The sequence below is a fragment of the Plectropomus leopardus genome, chromosome 10, assembly GCF_008729295.1.
Source record: "Plectropomus leopardus isolate mb chromosome 10, YSFRI_Pleo_2.0, whole genome shotgun sequence".
Lineage (NCBI taxonomy): Eukaryota > Metazoa > Chordata > Actinopteri > Perciformes > Serranidae > Plectropomus > Plectropomus leopardus.
Window position 1 is genome coordinate 11,584,628 of NC_056472.1, and position 23,734 is coordinate 11,608,361.

At 38.9% G+C, this 23,734-nt stretch overlaps 5 protein-coding genes and 1 pseudogene across 5 annotated transcripts; all 6 read right to left on the reverse strand.

Annotated features, from left to right (window-relative positions):
* Positions 1-482: 482 nt before the first annotated feature.
* On the reverse strand, positions 483-1,460 carry LOC121949106 (olfactory receptor 10A6-like). Its single transcript, XM_042494705.1, has one exon. It carries the CDS (start codon positions 1,458-1,460, stop codon positions 483-485), a length of 978 nt encoding a protein of 325 aa, XP_042350639.1.
* Positions 1,461-2,000: 540 nt separating this feature from the next.
* Positions 2,001-2,794, reverse strand: LOC121949111 (annotated as a pseudogene).
* Positions 2,795-6,465: 3,671 nt separating this feature from the next.
* LOC121949113 (olfactory receptor 10A6-like) lies at positions 6,466-7,443 on the reverse strand. The gene has a single exon (XM_042494717.1). The coding sequence runs from the start codon at positions 7,441-7,443 to the stop codon at positions 6,466-6,468; it is 978 nt and encodes a 325-aa protein (XP_042350651.1).
* Positions 7,444-9,508: 2,065 nt separating this feature from the next.
* LOC121949114 (olfactory receptor 51E1-like) lies at positions 9,509-10,492 on the reverse strand. The gene has a single exon (XM_042494718.1). It carries the CDS (start codon positions 10,490-10,492, stop codon positions 9,509-9,511), a length of 984 nt encoding a protein of 327 aa, XP_042350652.1.
* A 1,945-nt stretch (positions 10,493-12,437) lies between these two features.
* LOC121949117 (olfactory receptor 10J4-like) lies at positions 12,438-13,406 on the reverse strand. The gene has a single exon (XM_042494724.1). It carries the CDS (start codon positions 13,404-13,406, stop codon positions 12,438-12,440), a length of 969 nt encoding a protein of 322 aa, XP_042350658.1.
* A 2,020-nt stretch (positions 13,407-15,426) lies between these two features.
* On the reverse strand, positions 15,427-19,076 carry LOC121949118 (olfactory receptor 6N1-like). The gene is made up of 2 exons (XM_042494725.1): positions 18,176-19,076; positions 15,427-15,659 (listed from the first exon to the last, which is right to left on the reverse strand). The coding sequence occupies exons 1-2, from the start codon at positions 19,074-19,076 to the stop codon at positions 15,427-15,429; spliced, it is 1,134 nt and encodes a 377-aa protein (XP_042350659.1).
* Positions 19,077-23,734: the final 4,658 nt, after the last annotated feature.

The window sequence follows — 23,734 nt, forward strand, 5'->3', positions numbered from 1 at the left end:
ACCTTGGCTAATGAAAGACCCGTTATCTTTTAATGTTTTTAGATCTAACTGCACTTAAGGCTGTTTGGCATATTTGATTGAGCTGATAAATCCTAATTCTTGAAATTAATGGGTTAATTTCACATGATTAAATGCACATTTTTTAAGTGGCTTTGGATAAAAGTGACAGCTAAAGTAATCTTGTGTAACATAATATAATATTACAAAGTTAATGAACGTAAACACAGTTGATGTGGGAATATAAATGAAGCATAAAGTGGGCTGATCAACCACAGTACATTGTCTAGTGTTATGGAGATGAATACATTAAAAATGAAAATGAAAAATGTTTATTTATTGATTCATGTTATAAGCAATGGTTCTCAGCACAAATTTCACTTTGTGCCATTAAGTTTGTACTTACAGGAAACACATTTTGACAAGGCATTTTCAATTAAGTTGGTTGTTAAAGTGGAAAACAGTTTATTCCCAACACACAACATTTACATGATCAGTGTAGAATCTGGCAATGTTCTACAGAAATTCTTTTTTGTTTGGAGCTTTAAGCATAATATCTTGAGGATGTGTTTTCTAATTTCTGGTAATTTAAGACCGTACACTAGAGGATTCAGAACTGGAGGTATTATAACAAATTCTAGTGACAAAACTACAGCCAAAAATGGATTTATCTCCTTCAGATTTTGTCGGCTGAGGGCAGTATCACTAAATGATGTGATAGAATAAATCATAAATGAAATAACATGTGGAAGACAACTCTGTAATACTTTCCCCCTGACCTCCGATGACTTTTTCCAACAAGCAACCACTATTCTAAAGTAAGTGAACAATATGAAACCAAAGGGAAGAAAGGCTATGGCTATGGCCCCCAACATAGCAACAATACTGTTAACAGCAGTGGTGACACATGATAATTTTACAACGTTCCAGCTGGCACAGTATACCTTCTGTATATTGTTACCACACAGAGGAAGCCTGACAATCGTATTAATGCTTACTGTAAGGTAACAGGTTGGACAGACCCAAGCAAAAAATGACAATGTGTAGACAGTTTTAGAGTTCATCTTTCTGTGATAATGTAAAGGATGACATACAGCAACATATCTATCATATGCCATAATGCAGAGAATTGTCAGTTCATAAGAAGTATATGTGTAAATAATAAAGATTTGAGTGAAACAAGCAGGACGGGATATCAAATGAGTATCAGACAGAAGGTCCATGAGGAATCTGGGGAAGAAACCAGCAGAACCGTACAGAGAGTTGGCAGATAAAAATGCAATAAAAACATACATGGGCTCATGTAGTGTTCTCTCTCGTATTATTATCAATATCATGGCAAGATTAGCTGTCACAATAAAGCTGTAGAGCAGGAGGCAAAAGACGAAGGCTAGATAACGAAAGTGTCCAATGTTCATGAACATGGTTAGGTTAAAGTAAAATAAGTCAGTGTTGTTTCTCATTCTCTAAAACAAAGGGTCTTGCTATTTACAGAGAAAAAGTCTACATTTATCTCTGCTTTCATGACCTCTTATCACTCTTTAGAAAAATCAGCAGTATTACTGAAAGATACAGGCAGCATCATTGAATATTATGGAAGAAAGTACCCTTTAACCTATTGCAAAATGTATGTTTTGCGCATTGGTTTTGGAGAGATCTATACACAGATAAACCATAACTGTGTGTTCTGGGATGTGTCTAACATCTTTTATCTTGTCCAGCCTGGTACATGTCACCACATTATTTCACCTCTGGAGAATTTGGGAACTTCACTGAAAAAAACTTTCTGAGTTTTTTTTTTTTTGCATTTGCATTTTCATTTGCATTTACATTTGCACTGGCATTGCTCTAGTAATGGCAGTGTTGGTCTGTTGGTTGGTCTTTCTATTCACACTGAATTTAAAATATTTTGTTATTAGCCTGGTTCTTATCTTATATATTTTATGTCGTTTGCTTAGACATTATTCATGGCTTTTGTATGGTTTACATCCAGTATATAACATTTACATGATCATTGTAGACTGTGGTAATATTCTGCCACAATTCTTATTAGTTTTGGGTTTTGCGAATAATATCTCAACAATATGTTTTCTAATTTCTGGTAATTTAAGGCCGTACACAAGAGGATTTAGTAGTGGAGGAATGATAATAAATTCAAGTGACAATATAACAGCCACAAATGGATTTATCTCATCAAGATATTGTTGGTTTAGGGTGACATCACTAAATGATGTAATAGAAAAAATTGCAAAAGTTATAACATGTGGAAGACAGCTCTGCAGTACTTTCCCCATGACCTCTGATGACTTTTTCCAACAAGCAATCACAATTCTCAGATAAGTGAACAATATGAAACCAAAGGGAAGGACGGTTATTGTGGCCCCCAGTGTAGCACCAACATTGCTCACAGCATTGGAAACACATGACAGTTTTACAATATTCCAGCTGGCACAGTAGACCTTCTGTATATTTTTACCACACAGAGGAATGCTCACGGTCATGTTGATTGTTACTGTAAGGTTACAGGCTGGACAGACCCAAGCAAAAAATGACAATGCGTAGACAGTTTTAGAGTTCATCTTTCTGTGATAATGTAAAGGATGACATACAGCAACATATCTGTCATATCTGCAATGAAAACATACATGGGCTCATATCGTGTTTTCTGTTGTATTATTATCACTATTATGGCAAGATAAGCAGTCACAATAAAGCTGTAGAGCAGGAGGCAAAAGAAAAACACCATGTTCATGAACATGGTTAGGTTAAAGTAAAACAGGATAGTGTTGTTTCCCATTCTCTAAATCAAAGGGTCTTGCTGTGTACGGAGAAAAGTCAACATTTATTTTTGTTTTTACAACCTCTTATCACTCTTTAGAAAAATCAGCAGCATTACTGAAACATGCAGGCAGCGTCATCAAATTTTATGGAAAAAAGTACCATTAAACCTATAAAGAAATGTATATTATGCATATTGGTTTTGGAGAGATCTATACACAGATAAACCATAACTGTGTGTTCTGGGATGTGTCTAACATCCTTTATCTTGTCCAGCCTGGTACATGTCACCACATTATTTCACCTCTGAAGAAATTTTGAACTTCACTTAAAAAAAAAACTGGGTTTTTTTTGCATTTGTATTTGCATTTGCATTTGCATTTACATTTACATTTCCACTGGCATTGCTCTAGTGATGGCAGTGTTGGTCTGTTGGTTGGTCTATTCACCATTGATCAAGACTGAAATAACTCAATAACTACTAAATAAATTTCCGTGTGTCCGTCCATCCATTCATCCATTCGTCCATCCATCCATTCATCCATCCATCCATTTTCATCTGCTTATAGGGGCTGGGGTCATGGGGGCAGCAGGCTGAGTAAGGTACTCCAGACATCCCTCTCCCCATTAACACCTTCCAGCTTCTCTGGTGGAACTCCAAGGCATTCCTTGGCCAGATGAGACATAAAATCCAGCCAGCATGTCTTTCCTGGGGCCTCCTACTAGTTGGACGTGCCCAGAAAACCTTGAACAGGAGGCATCCTGATCAGATGCCCGAACCACCTCAACTGGACTTGTTCAACAAGGAGTAGCGGCTCTACTCTAAGCTTCCTCCAGGTGTCTGAGCTCCTCGCCCTATCTCTAAGGCTAAGCCCAGCCACCCTATGCAGGAAAATTGTTTCAGCTGCCCGTATCCACCATCTCATTTTTTTGTCATTACACAAAGTTCATTAGTTAAGGTGAGGGTTGTGACATTGATGGACTGGTAAATATAGAGCTTTGGCTTCTGGCTCAGCTCTGTCCACCACGGCGGTCTGGTACAACATTAAGATTACTGCTGATGCCACACTGACACACCTGTCTATGTTATACTCCATTGTACCCTCACTTGCAAACAAGACCCCTAGACACTTGAAGTCTTGCTTTTGGCACTAACACAGTCCAAACCCATCTCAACCCTCTCATCGTAATTCCTTCACACCTGCCTGTAAAGTGCCCCAGTGTATGCTGGAGTTAATGCTGTGTTAGTGGAATAAACCATTTTGTACATTTAGTAGGGGATTAAGTGAAGTGATTGCAGTTATAACTTAAAGAAAAAAAAGTGACAATAAAAAATTTATTTTTATTTCAGGCCCATTAAGAGCCCACCTCCCCACTGGGGCCCTGGGTAGTCACTCCCACTTTTCCCCCCACTACGACGCCCCTGGTGATGACACAAATAGAGTCCCATTATCTGCAAAAAGACAAAGATGAAGGTCTGAGGTCCCCAAATCAGCACCTTGAGATCCTGTCCATAAATCTAACAGACATAATCCATGACAAGGGACAACCCTGATGGAAGCCAACATCGACGTAAAACTAAAGTGAGAACTAAAGCTCTCACTTTAGTTATATGGGGACCACATGGCTGTTTACAATGACCTTCGTACCCCATATTCCTGTTGTGCCCGCCACAGGACACCACAGGGACATGGTCATAAGTTTTCTCAGAGTCCACAAAACACATGTAGACTGGATAAGCACACTCCCATGAAAGATCTAGCTGCCCAGCAAGGGTAAAGACCCAGTCCACTGTCTAGTTTCATGGCCAGGACGGAATCAGCATTGTTCCTCCGTAATCTGTGCTTACAGTTAGTGTGAGCCTTCTTTCCCACAACCTGGAAAAAACTTTGCCAGTGAGGATGATCGTTGCAATAGCCCCGATAATAGAGCACATCCCACGGTCCCCTCTTTTTTAACAATGGGAACAACCAATGTGGTCTGCCCCTCCACAGGCAATGTTCTCGACCTCTCCATGTAACACTGAAAAGGCTTGCCAGCCAAGATAGCCCAACAATGTACAGAGCCTGCAGCTTCACGGGGTGAATCTCATCAACACCTGGTGTCCTGCTGCCAAGGAGTTTTTTTGACTACCTCAGCAACTACTTTTGGTTCATCACATCCTCCACAGAGGATGTGATGGTGGGGTTCAGGAGTTCCTTGAGGAGTTCTTTCCAGCACTTGACAAAATCCCTAGTCCAGGTAAGCAGCTCTCCCCCTTTCCTGAGCATAGCCTTAGACAAGCCCTGCTGTACCTTCCTGAGGCGTGTAACAGTTTGCCAGGACTTCCTTAAGGCCAACCAAAAGTCCTTCTCAATAGCCTCCCCAAACTCCTCACAGACACGTTTTTTTTTTTGCACTGGGGACCACTACAGCTTCAGTCCTTCTGGACAGTTTGTCTTCACTGTCCTGTCGCCAGGCTTCTTCTCTGGTATCATCAAGTGGTAAGCACACCTACAGCAAAATCTTCATTTGCCATTCATCTTTCCCAACATCAAGTCATGGCCCTGCTAGTGACTATGCCTACATCACCAACCTCTGGGGCCAACCTCCAGAGAGTTTCACCCATCATCTTTGCAGTGATTCCACCCATCTGCCCTGCCCTTTGATTGTCCTCTAGAGTGACCCCACCCACCTGCCCTATTGTGTGGTGCTCCTCCTGAACTCATTTGCTCCACCACTGTTAGGCCACAGTCTAGCCTCTAGGCCGTCCATCTAAGGTTTCCTGCCTTCCAACCCCCAGCTAACCACTGAGGTCTCCTGCTCCATCTCTGTCCATCTGCAGGCCTTCAGCCAGGAGTTTCCCTCTTCACTGTTTCTCAGTCCCCAGGCCATCAATCTCTTTGTTTCCCTTTGCTTACCTGTGTACCCGTACCTGCCTTTAAGCTAAAATCACTGAACTGTCCCAATCTGCCTCAATTGACTGCGATTGGGTCCTTCCCCTTTTGCCTCACAGTGACACTGGCAGGATGAACCCAGGCTGTCCACTGTGTTACCTGTGGCTTGCGACTCCATCCCCACAGAAAGGCCTAAGGTACTGCTCAGGAAAATTTATGAGTGTTTGCTGTTCTGGCTCCACAATAGTGGAAAGAGTTCCCGCATGGCATCTGGACAGCAGAAACTCCACACATTTTCCATTGCAGACTGAAAACTCATCTGTCTGGACTGTACCTTGGCTAATGAAAGACCCGTTATCTTTTAATGTTTTTAGATCTAACTGCACTTAAGGCTGTTTGGCATATTTGATTGAGCTGATAAATCCTAATTCTTGAAATTAATGGGTTAATTTCACATGATTAAATGCACATTTTTTAAGTGGCTTTGGATAAAAGTGACAGCTAAAGTAATCTTGTGTAACATAATATAATATTACAAAGTTAATGAACGTAAACACAGTTGATGTGGGAATATAAATGAAGCATAAAGTGGGCTGATCAACCACAGTACATTGTCTAGTGTTATGGAGATGAATACATTAAAAATGAAAATGAAAAATGTTTATTTATTGATTCATGTTATAAGCAATGGTTCTCAGCACAAATTTCACTTTGTGCCATTAAGTTTGTACTTACAGGAAACACATTTTGACAAGGCATTTTCAATTAAGTTGGTTGTTAAAGTGGAAAACAGTTTATTCCCAACACACAACATTTACATGATCAGTGTAGAATCTGGCAATGTTCTACAGAAATTCTTTTTTGTTTGGAGCTTTAAGCATAATATCTTGAGGATGTGTTTTCTAATTTCTGGTAATTTAAGACCGTACACTAGAGGATTCAGAACTGGAGGTATTATAACAAATTCTAGTGACAAAACTACAGCCAAAAATGGATTTATCTCCTTCAGATTTTGTCGGCTGAGGGCAGTATCACTAAATGATGTGATAGAATAAATCATAAATGAAATAACATGTGGAAGACAACTCTGTAATACTTTCCCCCTGACCTCCGATGACTTTTTCCAACAAGCAACCACTATTCTAAAGTAAGTGAACAATATGAAACCAAAGGGAAGAAAGGCTATGGCTATGGCCCCCAACATAGCAACAATACTGTTAACAGCAGTGGTGACACATGATAATTTTACAACGTTCCAGCTGGCACAGTATACCTTCTGTATATTGTTACCACACAGAGGAAGCCTGACAATCGTATTAATGCTTACTGTAAGGTAACAGGTTGGACAGACCCAAGCAAAAAATGACAATGTGTAGACAGTTTTAGAGTTCATCTTTCTGTGATAATGTAAAGGATGGCATACAGCAACATATCTATCATATGCCATAATGCAGAGAATGGTCAGTTCATAAAGACTGTATGTGTAAATAATATAGATCTGAGTGAAACAAGCAGGACGGGAGATCAAATGAATGTCAGTCAGAACGTCCATGAGGAATCTGGGGAAGAAACCAGCAGAACCATACAGAGAGTTGACAGATAAAAATGCAATGAAAACATACATGGGCTCATGTAGTGTTCTCTCTTGTACTATTATCAATATCATGGCAAGATTAGCTATCACAATAAAGCTGTAGCACAGAAGGCAACTGACAAAGGCTATATAACGATAGTTTCCAATGTTAATGAACATGGTTAGGTTAAAGTAATACAAGAGAGTGCTATTTTCCATTATCTAAATTGAAAGGCATCTAATTTTTGAGAGAAAAATTCAACACCTATCTCTATCTGTTCTTGTAAAACCTCTTATCGCTGTATTGTAAAAATAACAGTCTTACTAAACTGAACAGGCAATGTCATTAAACATTTTAGAAAATATATATACCTTTAACCCATTTAACCCATTCAGTCATATTTTGCACATTGGTTTAAGATCTAGACACAGATAAACAACTATGTGTTCTGGGGGGGTATTCAGCATCCTTTATCTTGTCCAGCCTGGTAGGAGACACCACAGTATTTTGCCTCTGGAGAATTTGGTAACTTCTCCATGAAGCATATTGAACTTTCTCATGGAGCATTTTTTTTTTCTTTACACCATAGTGGTTGGCTCTGGTAATGACAAAGTCGGTCTGTCAGTTGGTCCCCTAACTTCTGTCCAGACTGAAAAATCTCAAAAAAATATTAAATTAATTGCCATAAGCCAATTGTACGTTGTTAGTAACATGATCTGGATCAAACCTGGAACATTGTCAAATGGGACTTAGTAAGGTAGAGTTTCTCACTTTCGATGAGTGCAAATTTAGGGGGCTGAGGGCCACACAGGAAAAATGCATGCACCTCACTTCGACGATAAACTGCATAGTTGTCCCACAAAACCTAACTTCAGCTATCAGTACTACCATTGATGGCAGATCATAATTCTCACTAGTTACTATTAGCTCCATGCAACCAGTAGCCGTTTAAAAGTTGTCATTCCTAAGCTGACAGATGCTTGTTAGGGGTCCACAGTTTGACACTGTAGTGGAATAATGCATTAAATGTAGGCTGTTCAAAATCATAGTGTTGAATTTTACTTAGATGATTAAAATATAGTTATGTTCTGGGGCTGCACGAAATGTTTCTTGCGGACTGCACTTAAACTAGCTATGCTCGAGACAGATATGTCTTACTCAAAATGCATATGAGAAGACAACAGGCAACAGTGCAAGGAACAGCATCCTCTTCAAACTCATTGGCACCAGCTGGGATGCCAACCCAAGAACATTGCGATCCACTGCAATAGCCCTCAGCAACAGTCTAATCTTCATGTCCAGTATGGGAAAGCGATGTTCATGTGAAGGAACTCAACCATTATAGCCCCTTCTAAAATCAGATGCAGCGCACCAGGAAAGAACAGCAGCGTCAGATCTCTTACGTTCAGCATCTGCTTCACCCGTTTAGCGCATACTCAAATCAGAAAGAATACCCAACAAAGCCAAAGGCACAGTAAATATTACATTATGGAACAGAAGACCTCAGTCAGCTAGCCTCCGGCCTGCCTGCCTACACCAGGACCTCACTCATTTCTTACGGATGAAGTTGTGCATTTAAGTAAACAAACCTATAACCACGATATTTGCCTTTCATGAACTCAATTGCAAGTTAGCACTGAGATGCTAACTCTGTAAGGAAAATAATGGACAAAGTGACCTCCTCTCTCTGACCTGCACAATCATCCCAAAGCACTGCAAAGACTGGAAAATCCAACGTTAGAACCACAACTTTTCCCAGTCTGGCTCAGTCACAACTGAACCTGGAATCACTGACTGAGAAAGCAGCAAATCAGTAGTATGCAGCAATATGTATGTATGTATGTTGAATATATGATGTAGAAGCATTATGTGGCCTGAATCCCCACAATGCATTCATCTAGTGTTATTGGGGGGGGGGTCAATATTGGGATACATGAATGTACTTATATTAGTGAGATAAAATATTTAATTATGACATACATTTTAATTTACCATGCATAATTAAAACAAGTAGCTTAGTAAATTAAAAGTCACATAAATGTCACCTGAAAAAAAGCATGTACATCTATCCATTCATGTTATAAGCTATTGTTGCATGCTCATCACTCATTACATTTAATGCCATATTATCAGAATACTGAAGTCAAACTTCATTATGGAGAAATAATCAATTTGTCCAGTCATGAACGTTGTGTAAGAAAGTTGAATAGGACACCATTACTTTGTCTTTTTGCTGTTGACATAATGAATTTTTGTATATGATTTATTATAAACACACAAAATTCACATGATCAGTGTAGATTCTGATCGTGCTGTACAGGAATTCTGTTTTTCTTTGTGGTCTGAAGCATATAGAAATATCTTGTAAATGTGTTTTCTAATTTCAGGTAATTTGAGACCGTACACCAGAGGATTCAGAAATGGAGGAATGATAATAAATTCTACTGATAAAATTACAGCCACAAATGGATTTATCTCTTCAAGATTTTGTCGGTTCAGGGCAGTATCGCTAAAAGATGTGATGGAATAAATTACAAATGAGATAACATGTGGAAGACAACTCTGCAAAACTTTCCTCCTGACCTCTGATGACTTTTTCCAACAAGCAAGCACAATTCTTAGATAAGTGTACAAGATACAACCAAAGGGAAGAAAGGCTACGGCTATGGCACCCAACAAAGCAACAATATCATTTACAGCAGTGGTAACACAAGATAACTTTACAATATTCCAACTGGCACAGTATACTTTCTGTATATTGTTACCACACAGAGGAAGCCTGACAATCATGAAAAGGCTTACTGAAAGGTAACAGGCTGGACAGACCCAAGCAAAAAAGGTCAATGTATAGACAGTTTTAGAGTTCATCTTTCTGTGATAATGTAAAGGATGACATACAGCAACATATCTATCATATGCCATACTGCTGAGAGTTGTCAGTTCATAAAAAGCATATGTGTGAATAACATAGATCTGAGTGAAACAAGCAGGGCGAGAGATCAAATGAATATCAGACAGAACGTCCATGAGGAATCTGGGGAAGAAACTAGTAGAACCGTACAGAGAGTTGGCAGATAAAAATGCAATGAAAACATACATGGGCTCATGTAGTGTTCTCTCTCGTATTATTATCAATATCATGGTAAAATTAGCTGACACAATAAAGCTGTAGAGCAGGAGGCAAAAGACAAAGGTAGGATAACGATAGTGTCCGATGTTCATGAACATGGTTAAGTTAAGGTAAAAAGAGACAGTAATGTTTTCCATTCTTTGACTTAAAAAGACAGCAATTCTACACTTAAACCCATTTAGTAATCTTTTGAACATTGGATTTAATAAGGGCTACATACAGAGAGAACAGACTTGTGTGTTCTGGGAGGTGTACATCATCTTTTATCTTGTCTGTCCTGGTAGCCGTCACCACATTATTTCACCTCAGGAGAATTTGGAAAATTTGCCACAATGAGTGTAAACCTTTCTAAAAGAACTTTTGTTTTTGGCTACACTTGTGGCATGTCTCTGGTGATGGGAGTTACGATTTGTTAGTTGGTCAGAATATAAACCAATTTGGTCAGACTAAAATATATTGCAACAACTATTTGGTGGATTATTATGGTGGATTATTATGATTTTTTTTTTACATATTCATGGCCCTTAGAGGATGAACCTTACTGACTTTGGTATTCCCCTCATGTGCCTTTTAGCACCAACAGCTTGTAAAAGTTTTCAAGTAACCAAAAGTTTCCAAAAAATTAATCCTAATGACTCTGGTGATCTTTCTACTTTTCCTCTTGTACCGTAAGTTTGACATTTTGGTTCTGATTGAAATATCTCAACAACTATTAGATGTATTGCAATGAAATGTGGTACTTTGGTAATCTGACCCCAATATGCCCAATACTCTTGTTTATGACCAGTTACCTGCAAAACTAATAGCAGAAACATCAGCCACAGCTTTTTCTTTTAATTTTAGTGCTAACTAGCAAGTGATATACATCACGTGACCCTGGTATTTAATAAACTGCATGAAAAAGATCAGTCTACAGCAGCTTTATGCAAGTTCACAACAACAAGAGCTAGCTCAAAGTTCAGTTCACAAAGATTGAAATGAAATAGTTGGTGTTCATTATTCAGTTTGTAAAATTTTGAATTGATTTCACAGTCCCCAAAAATGAACTACTTCATGTTATTACTTCCGCTCTTTTATTTGCAAATTGTTTAAAATTTGTTGTTGCTGACATTGGAACTTTTTTTTGCAGACCCAGAGGGCATAGTTTTCTTAAAAATGTGTTGGAATCTGTACAGGTTTGTTATACAACTCTTAACTACAAATATACGCATAAACTGCAGGTGTTTTCTGAATAGCCGGTTGTGCCTGCCATGTCAGTGTTGTGATCACTTGCATAGTTTTTCTTGGCTAGTCTTCAGCCTACCCAAGTTTTCTGACAATATACCAATCCTCTGCAACATACGCTAGCTATAGCTCAAAAAAATGTTACTTTGCTAATTGTGCTGTAAATTGCTCGGCCTATCCTGCAGGATATTGTTAAACAATACACCTCAGCACACCATGACACTCTGCTAATGCCAATTGGCTTGCTGCTCCCTCACACTGAGAAGGGCCCAGTTACTGTTTAACAAAATCACTGCTGTGCTTGGAGGATATGACTTTCAGCATTGCTTTAGTCATGTGAAATCTTCCCATTTTAGCAACAAACTTCTTTTTTAGTTTTCAGCCCAAACTTTATGTGACTATGCTATATGTATACAACTATATGTCAAAATATGTCAAAAAGTATTCGGTAAACAGTTTAACTAATCAACATTCTCAGGACATGACTCAGAAACATATGGAATATCATAAAAATGCCAAAATACTCTGAAGGGGGGCTTTAAAGACTCAGAGAAGTCATATTAATGAGAAACAATATTTGTGTTTGATGTTATTTAATTTAAAGTAGATATTTAACACAAGTAACCTAATAAATTGAAATTTACATCAATATTAACTGAATCCAAAGCATGTACTTTCATCAAATCATGTTGAAAGCAATAATTGCATGCTCACCTCACATTTCACCAAACACTCTTTGCCATGAAGTCTGTTATCACAATATTGACATTTATTAATTAAGAAAAATGGTACTGTGACTTTTTGCTTAGATGTTACTCATTACTTGTGTATATAGTTTAATACACATAACTGACATGGTCACTGTTGACTCTGGCAATGTTCTACAGGAATTCTTTTAGTTTGGGGTTTTTCGCACAATATCTTTAAAATGTGTTTTCTAATTTCTGGTAATTTAAGACCGTACACAAGAGGATTTAGAACTGGAGGAATGATAACAAATTCTAGTGACATTATTACAGCCACAAATGGATTTATCTCATCAGGATTTTGTCGGCTTAGTGCAGTATCGCTAAAAGATGTGATGGAATATATCACAAATGAGATAACATGTGGAAGACAACTCTGCAAAACTTTCCCCCTGACCTCTGATGACTTTTTCCAACAAGCAACCACTATTCTCAGATAAGTGTACAAGATACAACTAAAAGGAAGAAAGGCTATGGCTATGGCACCCAACAAAGCAACAATACTGTTAACAGCAGTGGTGACACATGATAATTTCACAATATTCCAACTAGCACAGTATACCTTCTGTATATTGTTACCACACAGAGGAAGCCTGACAATCATAAAAAGGCTTACTGTAAGGTTACAGGCTGGACAGACCCAAGCAAGACATGACAATGTGTAGACAGTTTTAGAGTTCATCTTTCTGTGATAATGTAAAGGATGACATACAGCAACATATCTATCATATGCCATAATGCTGAGAATAGTCAGTTCATAAGTAGCATATGTGTAAATAATAAAGATTTGAGTGAAACAAGCAGGACGAGATATCAAATGAGTATCAGACAGAAGGTCCATGAGGAATCTGGGGAAGAAACCAGCAGAACCGTACAGAGAGTTGACAGATAAAAATGCAATAAAAACATACATGGGCTCATGCAGTGTTTTCTCTCGTATTATTATCAATATCATGGCAAGATTAGCTGTCACAATAAAGCTGTAGAGCAGGAGGCAAAAGACAAAGGTAGGATAACGGTAATGTCCAATGTTCATGAACATTGTTAGGTTTAAGTAAAAAAAAACAGTGCTGTTTTCCATTCTCTAAATCAAAGAGTCAGTAGGCTATTCATATATTTTCTTGTACAACCCTTTTATCACGCTTTTGAAAATTTATCACGTACTAAACTGTACAGGCAGCATCATAGAACATTTTGAAAAACAAAACATACTGTAACCTACTTAGAAATCTATATTTTGCACATTGAATTCGGTGAGATCTATAAAAAGATAAACCACAACTGTGTTTTCCGCGAGTCGTTCATTGTCTTTTATCTTGTCCAGCCTAGTAGATGTCATCATATTATTTCACCTCTGAGGAATTCAGAAAGTTCCCCACAGTGGATGTTAAACTTTCGGTTTGAGCACTCATTTTTGGCCTTGCTAGTGGCATGGCTTTAGTGATGGTAATGCTGTTCTGTTTGTTCGTCTGTCCACCACTGTGGTCCAGACTGAAATATCTCAACAAGTATGCTATAGATTGCCATGGAATTTTGTTTTGACCTTCATGGCCCCCAGTGGATGAATCCTTCTTAATTTGACAATTCAGTTTTTTCCTTTAGTGCGTGTGTCTTAAACAAGGGGTGCGTGACCTCTAGGGGGTCCTCAGAATTACTGCAGGGGGTGCGCTGAATTGCCTCTTGATAATCTAATTACAGTTTTAAGGTTTTATTTCTAAAATTTAAATGTTTCTGAAAATGCACATTAACATGAATCCAACATATTATTAGTGAAGATAAATTTCCCTATTCATAGAGCCTATTAAGTTTACAGTGCAAAAACTAAATCATGGGCCATTACCCATAAATCCTTGTGCAATCATGTGATCTAGCTAAAGATTAATAGGTGTGCAGCACCTTTTGTTGCACATATTGGCCAGTTAGCTGTATTATTACTGGTATTTCATGTGTTCAGACAGTGGGTCACAATGGATTGTTTTGTAACTTTTCGAGCAAGAGAGTCTGACACACTGTCCACTTCAGAAAGTTGATGGTAAAGCTATGGCCACATGCCAATTAATTTGTCCAATAGGCTTACTATTATTTTTGACCAAATACATGCAAAATTAATGAAATCTCCATCAGCCTCAGCTGTACTTTGTGTTCAGAGCTTATTATTAAATGTTAGCATCTTGGCTTGCTAAAATAAACATGGTAAACATAAGCCTGCTTAGCATCCAAGGTTGCCAACTTTCATGCGCACAGTTGACACTTTTTAGATTAGGGCTGGGTAAAGAAATTGATTCATCAGTACGCTGCACTGTGTTTTTTGCCAGTTCAATATCGATAGTAGTTACGTGGTGTGAGCCTCGTGAGTCAGTGTTAAAACACTGCAACAATACGACGAACCTACGTAACCGTTTGAGCTGACACCACGCTGATGTTTTGCAACCTGTTGCTAACGCTAAAGCTGTGGATAACACACAAATGCAGGTTGACAAATCCTGTATAAATGTTTATTAATTTTGTTATGTTAGGCTCAGGCAAAAATGTGCACTTTTCTGTACTTTAAATTTATTTTAGTTTTAATGTTTATTTAATAAATAATGTAATGGTAAAATAAGTTTTAGTGTCAGTTTGTTCTAAATCAGTACAGATAATGCACGCTTTATTGAACACATATCAGAAGGTATTCTAATGAATTATCTGGGTATTTCTGACATCAACACACAACTGAATCGATATCGAAGCAACTGGAACAATATTGAATCTAATCGAAATCGAATCGAAATTGCATTGAATTGCGAGGTTCTTGACAATAGCAAGTCCTATTTTAGATGTTCTCAGCCTACACATTTTCTGAAAAACAAATCTATAACTGATAACTTGAGGTGTCCTAGATACCTACATGCTCTTGGCATCCTTTATGCATTTTTTAGCTAACAAAGTTGACTTGTGAAATAATATTATTTCTAATATTATTTCCTCATTTCAAGTAGTGTAGTCCTTGAATGAGTCTATGACAACATACTGGGCTGAATGGGGCTGTCGTGAAACCCGCAGTGGAGTTGGTTGTGAAAAGTAGTGCATGATCCTTGGTCTCTGATGGAGTGTCCCGCAGGTTAAGGGTACAGATGTCGGGCAGAGGAGCTCCCATCTGACACAGGAGATAGCACATCCACTGGTGCCCACCTGTAAACCTTCTGGAAGACCCAGCCATTGCTCAGCGGAGTCCCTGAATGCAGGTTGGCCCACAGTGAAGAAGGGACCTGCTCAAGCATTTGGGTGCCATCTTGCCTGAGCTCCAATTTGAGCTCCAGCTTGGCTGACCTCGCAACCCATTCTCCCAAACTCACTGTAAAAGACGAAACTGCAACACAGAGTTCTCAGAGTACGCAAACATTACCTGTTTTGGCAAAACTAACATTAGTAAAATGAGAAACACTACAGTAAGAACTCTTCATGAATTCTTTTTTTCCTCAGCAGCAGTTTGAGAACTTATGGCAACAGGGTGGATTATTGATCTTTCAATCAGACCTGATTAGATCAATGGATGAGAAGATCAGCTGATGCAGAGGAATGACAGTTTCACTTTCACTGCACCTCGTGTTCTATTGCTCCATCTGCACTCAGAGTACTCTCTGATCTCCAATATGTATACATATATCTGTGCATGTGTGCGTGTGCGTGCGCGTGCACGTGTGTGGTCTGCAAATTTTGAGGCCGTAGTTGATGGTGGCATTTTCCTGATTGTTGCAAATTTACACTATTTAACCTGCCGGATCAGTGAAGACTGGTAATAATAATACAACAGCTCTATATATATATATATATAGTGAGGTGAAATATTACCTTTCTTTGGTGTAATGTGTTTCATTCTTTTTTCCTTGGGTACGTTAAAGTGAGGGGACTCTAGCTGAAGAGTCTGTTTGGGTGAATCAGTTCCCAGTCCTGCTCTCCAGAGTGGCTTTGTTTTCGTAATTGCTCTCAGAGGAGAGTGGCGTTAATGACCTGTTGACCACTTCTAACATAATTACTGCATGTATTCGGTTACTTTATTAGCACTCATAATTATTTGGTTCTTTTTCAAAGCTTTTGATGTCGGATAAAGTCACTACTAAATAAAAATATCAGCAATATCAGACATTAAAACATGACATTCTGAAACATTTAAAATGTCCTTTTTATATTAACAAAGCATCAACGCATTTCTTCAGCAGACCATCCCATGAGTTTACCACACACTGTCCATGTGGATGATAATTAGCTGGCTGTAGCCGTCCTTGTTCCCTGAGGCCTGTTGTTTTCCACTGATGCTCATGAGGGAGGTCACAGTAATGATACCCATTACAGCAGCCTCTCATCAGCTATGGTAACGATATGCAGCTCGGTCTGGAGATTGTATCTCTCGTATTCATCATTGTGATTGTAAGCTGTTGTCCATTCATACCCCTGAGGCATAAGACTTGCACACACGCACACATTCACACATTTACGCATGCACACAGACACACACACACACACACACACCAAAACAATATTTTCAATCAGTTTTAGGGCATATCAACTTTATACTTAAATGCCTTTTGAACTAAAGGTCTGAATAACAACCAGAGGTCAGGGCCATGGAGAACAGTCTTCAAATGGGAAAACATAAAAAAGTCTTAAAAGGCATTCTATTAATTAATATTAGACATTTGGGCAACATTTGGGCAACATGGTCCTTAACTCAGAGTATCTGATGTTGTTTCATGTTGTGTTTTCCTTCCATTTTGGTTATTGTAAAATTGGTCTAAAACTTGATCCTGAGTGGCATCAAAAAAGTCGCAACAAGTCTTTAATATAACTTGCCTTAAGCTGTAGGAACCCTGTGTACTGAAAGGTGTTGAAGTTACTTTGTCTACCTTTTGTTTTTTGCAAAAAAGGAAACATGACTTACAGTGTTTAAGCTTGTAAAGCAGCGCTTTAAGCTAATAATGGATAATGTAATGAAAACACAAAATATCTTTAGGTCTATGTGTACAGAAGCCCTAATTTCGATACTAAAGGTTACCAAAATACCAGATAAAAGCTTCATGCTCATTTGATTTGATTTGTTGAAATAGAGAAAGATGGCAAGTAAATATGAACATTTCATCAAAAGGCCAAAACTATCAGGTGTCAGAATTTAGACAGGGTTCAAAGATGACGTATCTCAATCCAATTTTATTTAGTTTGCTTTTTACAAATATAGAGAACCAACATCAGATAATCTTAGTCTTAATTATTCATAGTCTTAATTATTGCACATGACCCACTTTATTCATATTTTTGACAGTGGTAAAATAAATGAATAAATAGATACGTCACACACATTGGCTGCTTTATTGTACCTTTATTATCATTATTTTTAAACCAATACACAATGAAAGTGGATTTAGTTATGTGTTGTACTCAAAGGGTTTGAATTTATACTTGCTCGAGCTAGGGTATGCACATGCTGTAAAGACTATTGATAGAGTCTGACTTACAGGCTCAAGGATGGTCAGATTTCAGCTGAAGAGAAAGTGTTTTGTTTGGTCAGAGAACAATATGAGACCAGACTAGTCAGAGTTGGAGTATTTTGATGGAGTTTGAAAACCTGTGACCTTTATTAGTGATTGTTTTTAATAGCCCCAAAGAATTATTCATTCAGGTGCTCGCATACCTCATGTATTGCTTCATGCATTTGTTGTGTGAAATATGCATGTTTGATAATTAAATGTACAGAAAGAATGACAGAAACTGCTTACTTAGTCCGTACAAAGACCACAGACAAGTGTGGTGGCCATTATGCGAATTCTAAAAATCATGCCCTGAGTCTCAACCTAATTCTCTGCATTACCAACATACACAGAGCTCCTACTCTCTTTCGAATTTTGGTCAGGATCAGTCCATAGATAATTGGGTTGAGAATAGGGGGCATCACAAGAAAATGTAGGGCCATGAAGTTCCTTAAACTCCGTGGCATAGATGCTGTTCCATACCTCGAGTACATAGTATCAAAAAGCAAAGCAGCAGTGACATTAAGCAGACATAACAAATGTGGCACACATGTCTGCATAAACTTTCTCCTGCCCTCTCTGGATGACAAAGATGACATTACCAACTGCACATAAGAGCATGCAATCAAGAGGACATGCGCACAGTAGAAAGCAATGACAACTAACCCAACAATGCTATTTGCTCTCGTTGTGCCACAGGCAAGCTTAACAATTGCCCAGTTCTCACAATAGAGTTTATCTATGCGGGAGCCACATAATTTGAGAGTTGATGTCAAAGATACAACCATAACCTGACAGCAGAGCGGTACAACCCAGGACAAACTTATTAACACAGCAGTCTTTCGCACAGACATCACGGAGTGATACTCCAGGGGTCGACATATGGCCACATATCTGTCATAGGCCATAAGAGCTAAAATAGAGAAATCACCTGTTGCATAAGAGTATATAACAAAGACTTGCACAAAGCATGCTGCATATGATATTACTTGAATATCTGACAGCAAATCAAAGACAAATTTAGGATAAAAGGCTACAGTCCCATAAAGTCCATTTATGCACAAAGAACACAAAAAAGCATACATGGGTTCATGTAAGTTTTGATCCAAGATTATAGTTAAAACAAGAGACACATTTACCACCACAATTAGGATATAACATAGTAAAGTGAGAGAGAAAAGTATAACTCTGTAGTTGACCGTAACACCAAAGCCAGACAGTGTAAATAAAACTACACTAGATATATTCATTTTGCAGTAATTCTAGAAAATCAAAACTGTCAAAAATATGAACAGTATTTAGAGGACAAGATGCAGTGCTGTAAAAAGTTGAAACAATTAGTGTTAGTCCGGAACATCTTCTGTGTATGTTGAACATTACATGTCCAAACGTATCACTGTTACACAGTGTTAGTGGTGGACATTTATGGAGGGATGTTAAGGGGGCTTCTTCCCTCCATTTCCACTGCAGGCATGTCATTGGCTGTGGCAGCTTAGGAAAAAAAAAAGAGAGAGAAAGAATCAGTACACTATGTTATATTGTTGAATATTGTCTTGATTTTAATGTAATGAAGAAAAAATTGTTTACAAATGTGAGTGTTGTTCATAACTTGAAATTTTAGACCTTTTATTTAGAATGCACAACAACATAAATACAAGGCTGAAACGATTTAGAAAAAATCTCTGATCTCTCTCTGAACCCACCACATTACAAAAAGTACGGTAGCGCTGAGAGATCAGCACACAGCAACCACACACAAAACAAGCGTCAAGATATGTCTTCACCAACTTGACAAAAAAATTGTGTATTTATTAATATTAGTTGCCATCCTTTCTATTATCAAACGTATATGCATTGTTTTTATTTTGCTTTTATTTGTGGTGGCAGCTTGGGGTTCAGCCAATACTAACCCCAGTGCTGGGATCTAAACCACCCCGACTCTCTTCTACACCAGCAGTGGTTCTATTGCTGGTACCAGACCTGGCAACCAGCCCACTATGACCCCATGCACTAGATTTGAACAGGCTAAATTTTGTTGCTACAGTATTCTGATGTGGTCTGTGGCCAGCAGTGTGCATGCTAATGTGTCCTTTGCAAAACTGAAGGACTGCCTGTTATATGTCATCAGAAATATGTACACTTCTGCGCGCCAAAAGCTTCATAATGAAGTGTGAAAAGACAACAAGAGGCTACAGCTGGCAAAATGGATCTCTGTTAATGAGGTAAACCCTCTTTGATTTCCATTTGGGCCTGAAAGTCTTCCTCTTCACAGGAAGTGCACTTTTCGTCTTGTTTTAAAATTTTGTAGACAAGGCACAAGGGGTGTATTGCTTCCTTCTGGTGGTCAAAATGACGGTTATGATATTGTAACCCTAGGTCTAATAGCACCGGCAGAGCCCTCTGCTGGACCCTTTGGATAATACTCCTCAAATCATGAGCACGCATTCGCGAGAAAAGCATAACCGTAGCCGCCCAATCAGGACGTGCTTCCCTGAATATGTGCATACCCCACAGTATATACGTTGGCAGTTTCCTGTCCTCAGATATCCAAACACATCCTCTTCAGTGAGCGGTAAGGAGTGACAGGACCTCTAGGTAGAGCGCTCCACTTGTTCTGATAGAAATTAGGTCACAGTATTGTAATCTTTGTTCTATCACACACAGGCTCGGTCTTCTAGCTCTAGAGCTAATCAAAGTCAAAGTCAAAGTCAGCTTTATTGTCAATTCTGCAGTATGTACAAGACAAACAGAGTATTGAAATTACGTTACTCTCAACTCTCTGTGACAGAGAGTAGACATAAATATACATATATTTAAAAAGAGATAAATAAAACTGTACAATTCAAACAATGACACATTAAAAATAGACAAGGCAAAGTTATAGTAGTGCAAATGTATATGGTAGTGCAAGAAGAAAGAAAGAAATTAGCTTATCGGGACGCTCTCGATGGTGCCTCTGTAGAAGGTGTGCATGATGGGGGCCGGGGCTCTAGCTTTCCTCAGTTTGCGGAGGAAGTAGAGACGCTGGTTCGCTTTCTTGGCCAGGGATGTGGTGTTGGTGGTCCAGGAGAGGTCCTCGGTGATGTGCACAGCCAGGAATTTGGTGCTGCTCACCCTCTCCACCGTGGCACCATTGATGGTAAGAGGAGCGTGCTGGGGACGTTTTCTCCTGAAGTCCACAACAATCTCTTCTTCTTCTTCTCCACGTTCAGAGAGAGATTGTTGTGTTCACACCACAAGGTCAGGCGGCTCACCTCGCTCCTGTTGTCCGTCTTGTCGTCATTGCTGATGAGACCCACCACAGTTGTGTCATCGGCGAACTTGACGAGGAGGTTGGAGCTGTGCGACGGTGTGCAGTCGTGGGTCAGCAGAGTGAAGAGGAGGGGGCTCATGAATGAATGAATGAATGAATGAATGGCCAGTGGCAACATAACATTGATCAAGCCACACTGATCCTGAAATTGAAGTTGCCATAGCTTGCCTACTTCCTTATAACCTAGGCCAGTGAAGCGTCGAAGTACGGGGTCCCAGCCAACCCAGGTGGTAAACAACCGAACTGAGTGGAGCTGTGCCCTAAAACCTTGCAGGAGTTGAAAGACAAGCAATAGACACCCTTCCCACCACATTTCCAGGGTCATCAAATTGAATGAAAACATGTTGGTGTATTATGCTCAGAGGGGAGTCAGGTGTGCATCATGTCCATGTACCTTGCTGGCCCAGAGACACTTTCTTGATAAGGTAGTGCTTCTGCTCCACCTGTATGACCTCTTCCATGACTAGGCCAACTCTACCTGCCTCTTTTGCACTCTTTCCAGGATCTTTGCTGCAGCCTGACAAATGCTAAGATTCTCACTTCTTTCCTGATCAAAAGGCTCTGTAACTTTTAAGGCATAATCTTCATCCTTGCCCATATCATCAGCTCATTGGGATACTTCAGAAGCCTGGCTGTGTATGAGGCTGTCTGTTGGATGCTTGTGAAACCATCCATGTAGCTTCAAGTTCTCACAAGAGAGTCTGCCGCTGGATGGTAACCTTAGGCCTTGGACTACTTCCTGGCTCAGATGAGAATCATCTCAAAGAGGCCACAAAGAGTATGGGAAATATTGAACATTCCATGGCAACACCAACTTCCAAGCACACGTGGAGCTTGCTCAAATACTTAGCTATGGAGTTGGGCACATTTGTCAGTATTTAAAGAAATTCTAGCGCAAACTTGATCAGCCTGTGTGGCCACACCACATGAAGATCTCTCCTTTCTCTCTTACCATGCAGTTTTTGCTTTCAGATCTTAGAGAAGTGTTCACTGCATCCACGGAAGCCTGGAAATCCAGCCTTTTGGCAACTTTTGTCAAGTTGCCTGTCGATAGTGGTCATTGGCATAGCCAGAATCGAGACAAAGATCTTCTTTTTTTCAATCAGCAAGGCATTCCCTCTGAACTCGATGATGGTGGTGGAATTTTATCCTTTGGGAATGAAGACCCTGATTTCTTGTTTTCATTCTTATGAAATGGTCTAATTCTTCCATGCAGCACTCATAAGCTTCCACAGGATATTTACTACTTGATGGCAAGTGTTAAACAGCATAAAGGAGAGCATGTTTGGTCCTGACTCTTCCTGACCCTTTTACAGCAACTGCCAGCTGTGATGGAGAGCTTGTGGTGATGTAGGCTGTTACAAGATACAATACTTCCCTCATAGACTATACATTTTAAATGATTAATATGTGGCTGCAAATACTTAGATGTTAGTCAGAATCAAAATAAATAAAATTAAATTAAATAAAAATAAATATAATCCAACTCAGCTACATTTGCTATGCTGTAATGCCAGTCCATGCTGACTCAAACTTGCATACATTAATTTAGGGCTAATGTGAGATTTGATCGTTGCCTCCGCTCACATCCACTTGGATAAATACAGAGGTTTGTGTAGAAATGAATGTATACACAGTTTACTGGCATATTGTGATGTGCAACTGTTCAAGATGCAGTTACAAAACATTATGTGGTTGAGATCACAATGAAAACAGTCAAAGATGGGTGTGGTCAGAGCAACAGCCCGGGAGGTAGGTGATTGGGAAGTAGGGAAGGGGCCATTTTAATCCATTTTGTGGAGATATTGATAATAAAGATTTATATATATGCTTACAACTGCATTCCAATGTGTTTATAATTTATATGCTAATATGCCGCTTATAAATGCAAAATGGAATGACTTAAATAAGGTATTACACATATACATATAATTTGTATTCGGTAAAAAACAAAAGAATTCTGAGGTTCTTTTTCATTAGCAGTTTTAATACTTTGTGACTCGGCGGCAATGCTGGATACAGTGGACTTGAGCACCAAGCACCGTTCACCAGCTGGAACAGCTTTCTCATTTTACAACTAAACAGTACCCTAAATGTTTGTAAAACATTTAAGGCAAGAAACAGGCAATGCAGTAACAGAATCTTGATTCATTTTTTATCGGTGCAGCATAGTTTGACAGTTTGATCGCTGTGTTAGAGACATCTCTGATATGATTAGTTGTTTCTGGTGCACCACAGTCGATTCTAGCAAAATGCCTTTACAAGCAGTTTGAGGAGGAGGAGGTATGCAATTTTTTTCAATGAGTGTCTTAGGAACTTTTTTCAGAATATAGTGACAGTTTCAGCAAATTTGGCACAAAATTATCTTCATAGTTACAAAAGTTACCAAATGTAGCTATAAGTGATATAACTTTAGGCAACGTCATTAGGGGCTGAAGATCACATGTGTGAAAATGGAAAAATGGGAGTTAGCAAATATTAGAAACACCTTTTAATTATACAAGCCAACAGCGGCAGAAAATACAACCTCCAGAATGACCGTTAAGTTTAACACATAACACCTCTCTGAGACAGACGATAAAAACTGAAGTATGA